This window comes from Bison bison, unplaced genomic scaffold, assembly GCF_000754665.1.
Source record: "Bison bison bison isolate TAMUID 2011002044 unplaced genomic scaffold, Bison_UMD1.0 scf7180017864482, whole genome shotgun sequence".
NCBI classification, from domain to species: Eukaryota; Metazoa; Chordata; class Mammalia; order Artiodactyla; family Bovidae; genus Bison; species Bison bison.
Window position 1 is genome coordinate 500,627 of NW_011495042.1, and position 4,107 is coordinate 504,733.

General features: G+C 47.9%; 1 protein-coding gene across 1 annotated transcript in view; it reads left to right on the top strand.

The window, feature by feature from the left end:
- Positions 1–3,523, top strand: part of CSPG5 (chondroitin sulfate proteoglycan 5 (neuroglycan C)) — a 15,668-nt gene extending 12,145 nt beyond the window's left edge. The window contains exon 4 of the mRNA XM_010862353.1: positions 3,003–3,523. Within this exon, the coding sequence (XP_010860655.1) occupies positions 3,003–3,164 (162 nt within the window). The 3' untranslated portion in view covers positions 3,165–3,523. The remainder of the gene's footprint in view (positions 1–3,002) is intronic.
- The last annotated feature ends 584 nt before the right edge of the window (positions 3,524–4,107 follow it).

Below are 4,107 nucleotides of genomic sequence, written 5' to 3' on the forward strand. Positions count from 1 at the left end.
TTCACCCCTCAAAAAAAAAAAAAAAAAAACCTTGTTGATTTTGGCATCTCCTAAAATTTTGTAGAGTTTTCTTTATTTTAGCAGAGGGGTTATTTCTTTTGCATAAGTCAAGGAGATGGAATGGGGCCTTTTCCTACTCAGTTCCAATAATCTCTATAAACCACTGTCTGAAAAGATTTCAAACATCAAAGTACCACTTTGGGTCTGGTCGGGGAAGGGTCCCTGGCTGATGTCTGTGTCGGGGCACGTCCCTCTCCCCTGCTATGCTCATCACTCTGTGCTGCTCCTGGACTGGGCCCTCTGTAGTGACGTGGGACCCTGTGGCTGGTGAGCCAGCAGCTGAGTGTGTGAGGGTCTTGTGTCACTGAGCAGCCAGCCTCAGAAAGAAACTTCACAAGGAAAAGGAAAAGCCTGTGGCTTTTCAGCCCCTGCTATGAAGGTTTGCCCTTTTCCGGGAGGAATGGCAAGTGTGTAGAAGGCTGGGCACCTCCCACTGCATGGCATGAGGGAAGTCACCTTAATTCCGTGGGCGAATTGTCTGAGCACCGGAAGCCGCCCTGTCCGTCTCCCAGCTGTGCTGTCAGCAGTGTCGTGGCGAGGACTTGGTCCTCCTGAGAGTGGACGGATCTTCCAGGAGGTCCCTTAATGTTTCCCATCCCCACCCTACCCACCGGTTTAAATCTTTGCTACTTCCCAGTCTCTGTTTCCTCCATATATTTGGTAAAATACTGGCTGCCCGCCCCCTTCTGATAGAGGCTTGTGTCTGAACAAGAAGACATCCAGGCCTGAACCCCTGGCGGAAGGATGCCCATATGGCTGGGACAGAAAGCTGGAAATAGTTCCCAGGGCTTAGGCCAGGGGGAGGTCCAGTTTCCTCACGATGAGGGACTTCCACCAAATCAAAGGCAGAGGGGCCTTCAGCTGAGGGACTCAGCCACCCTAGGCCTAAGAGGATGGAGTTCTGGAGCAAAAACGTGGATGAGAATCGCTCCATCCTGGTCTAGACACACCCTCACCTCTTCTACCTGCTGAAGGTACTTAGCTCGTCTCATAGCATTGTTGGATACCTGTGTTCCTGATTTGTAGGATTGACTTCTCCCACCCATTGGCCCGGAAGGCAGCTTTCTCCTCTGTTCAAATCCTCAAGAGGCCAGGTTTAATTAGGTTCCCCACCTTCATGGCATCAGTTTTGATGCCCAGGTCTATACAACTCACTGAATTCACTTTTTCACATTAGGAGAATATCCCTGTGCCCTTGTATGCCCCCAAGGAGAGTGTGATGGGCCCAGGGTAGGGGTAGTTATCTTGAAAAACGTGAAAGTGAGTTCCATCCTTGTCAGAGGAGAGGTGAGTGTAGGCCATCCTGTCTTGCTCCAAATTTTGCTGTGATCCCCAGTCCCTTCTACTCAGGGTCTCAGGTGTTTATATCCAACATCTTCCCCCACACCTCACACGAGCTCTACCTCATCCTGCTTCCTCTCCATAAAAAAAACCTATGTGTGTGTGTACATAATACACTTAATATATCAGGTCAATCTTTCCATCTCACACATACACATTTATGCCACTGAACAGTTTTTTCTCAGCCTCTCCAAGCAGGGGTAGAAAATACCCACTTCCTGTAGGCGCTGTGTGCAGCGGCCTTGCCTGAAATCTGCCTCAACACAGAATGAAGTTCATTTCGCCTTGTGCTTGTCTCATACACACTGGAATTGGGGAGCGTGTGTTCCGCTGTTGTCTGTAAATCACTCCTGAAGAATTCGAAACTCTCAGATTGCTCTGTGCAAGCTGGCCTTCTGCGACAGTGCTCAGTGAGGCTGGAGCGGGGGCAGGTCACAGTGATTTCTACATGGACAGTACATTGAACCCCCGTAACGTCTGATGTAATTCTAGCGCCTTTCCCTACTTTCCAACTAGTCCCTCGCCCGACCTAGTGTCGTTACAGGTCAGACTCAGGAGCAGGCAGCATGGACTTGGGCTCACCGTTCTGTAGAGAATGTCCTGGTCCTTAATCACCATGAGTATCTTGAATTTCAGAAGTGATTAAAGCAAGAAAGGGCTGAGCTGGCTGGTCAGATAGGCAAGTTACCCTTCTTGCCCTCCATGAACCTGCCTGGGTGGCTACACAGCTTCTTTGATCTGCAAAAATTCCGAGCACTTACAATAGCTATTTGGGGCTTCTGAGAAAGAACCAAGGCCCCCTGGGTAAAATCTGCTCAGGGACTCCTGAAGGAAGAGTAGTGGGAAGAAGGTGTTGCTGTAAGAGTTCTCTGAACACAGAGCTGGAGGAATGTACTGGTGTGGGTTTCCTGGGAAGCGTTAACAAGTTCACTGAGGCTCAGAAGCTAGTCCTGGGGCTGCAGGCAACACGGAGAGGCAGGGGGCGCGGGGACCCATCACAGAGGGGTTGCAAACCAGCAGCACGGGCCTTAGACTGAGGGAGCACCGTGTAAGTCGGCGTCTGTGTGGTAGATAAAGTCTGATAGGCTCGCACATCTCTGGCCTCTAGTTAGAGAACGTGAATTTGCTGTGGGGAGAGGGGCCTTGACTCTGCCGGAATCAGCTCTGCGCCTGACCACAGCCATGTTTGCACACTAACAAGTCATGTTCCTGATCAAGACCTTTTTGCGAGAGCAGAACTCCTCAGGATGGAGGGCCGTGTGAAGAGGGGCCGGGCACAGCTCACCAGCAGGTGAGGCTTTAGAGGGACCAGGCTGAGTATTAAAAAGGACTGTTTCTCCCCTGTCTGGCTTCCCTTACAGGTATTTGTAACGCAGTTACCTGTCGGGTTTTCACTCGTACATGGCCAGTGTTTTTTGAGGGTGATGTTCTGAAAGTGTAGCTGCTAATGAGTCACTTTGGTTCAGCCAAGCCTCAGCACTTTCTTCCTTTTCTCAGTTTTACCCTTTTTTAGTAAAATAGAAAAGTCTGAGATGTTATTTAATTCCTCCACCCATTGTCTCCTTCCCACTCTTGCCTCAGCTTTTATCTTTCTCTTCCAGGATGATTCTAGCGCTCCCCACAAAATCCAGGAAGCTCTCAAGTCCTGCCTGAAAGAGGAGGAGCCATTTAACATCCAGAACTCCATGTCGCCCAAACTCGAGGGTGGCAAGGGTGACCAGGCCGACCTGGAGGTGAACTGTCTTCAGAACAACTTAACCTGAAGCTGAGCAAGAGAGGAAATGGGGGGCGGGGGGCGGGGGAAGAAGAAGCATTATCTCCTCTTGTACAGATTCTATTTCTTGTAACCATTTGTTAAACTCCTTTCTTTTTCTGATCTCATGGCATGCCTTGGTGTATTTTGTACAGGAGGGAAAAAACACACCATAAGCAAAGAACCCGAAGAGAATTACAATACATTGGATTGTTCTGTCTGTGCTGTCTGTACATTGCTTCTGCTGCTGTGATTTCTAAACCTATGCTATTATTCAACTGACTTTTTTTTTGTACTTTGACCCACCTTTTTTTGAAATACCGGTAAAAAAAAAAAAAAGTTCTTGAAATAAAACTTTTTAAAAAGCCATTTTTCCTGGTGTACCTGTGTCTACTCCCTACCCTTTCTTGTCACTTTGAGTTGAATTCTTACCTTTATTGAGGATGTGTATTCATACACGTTTCATATCCGAGAAATGGTCTATGTATTAGTCTGCTTGAGCTGCCGTAACAATGCTACAGCCTGAGAGGCTTAACCAACAGACATTTATTTTCTGAACTTTCTGGAGGCTAGAAGTCCAAGATCACATTGACAACAGAGTTGATTTCCGGTGAGGCCTCTCTTTCTGGCTTGCAAATAGCCACCTTCTGGCTGTGTCCACAATGGCCTTTTCTATGTGTGCATATGGAGGGAGAGAGTTCCCTGGTGTCCCTTCATCTTTTTATAAGGACACCACTCCTATTGAATTAAGGTCCTGCTCTGATGACTTCATTTAACCTTAATTACCTTATCTCCAAACACAGTCACATTAGGGGCTTCAACATATGATATTTGGGGAGGACACAGTTCAGTCCGTAACAGTCTGTAGCACCTATTATTCAAAATACTCTTTCCTTCTTTCTTAAAACATTTATTCAGCACATACTCAGCCAGGTGCTATGCTAGATGCCAGG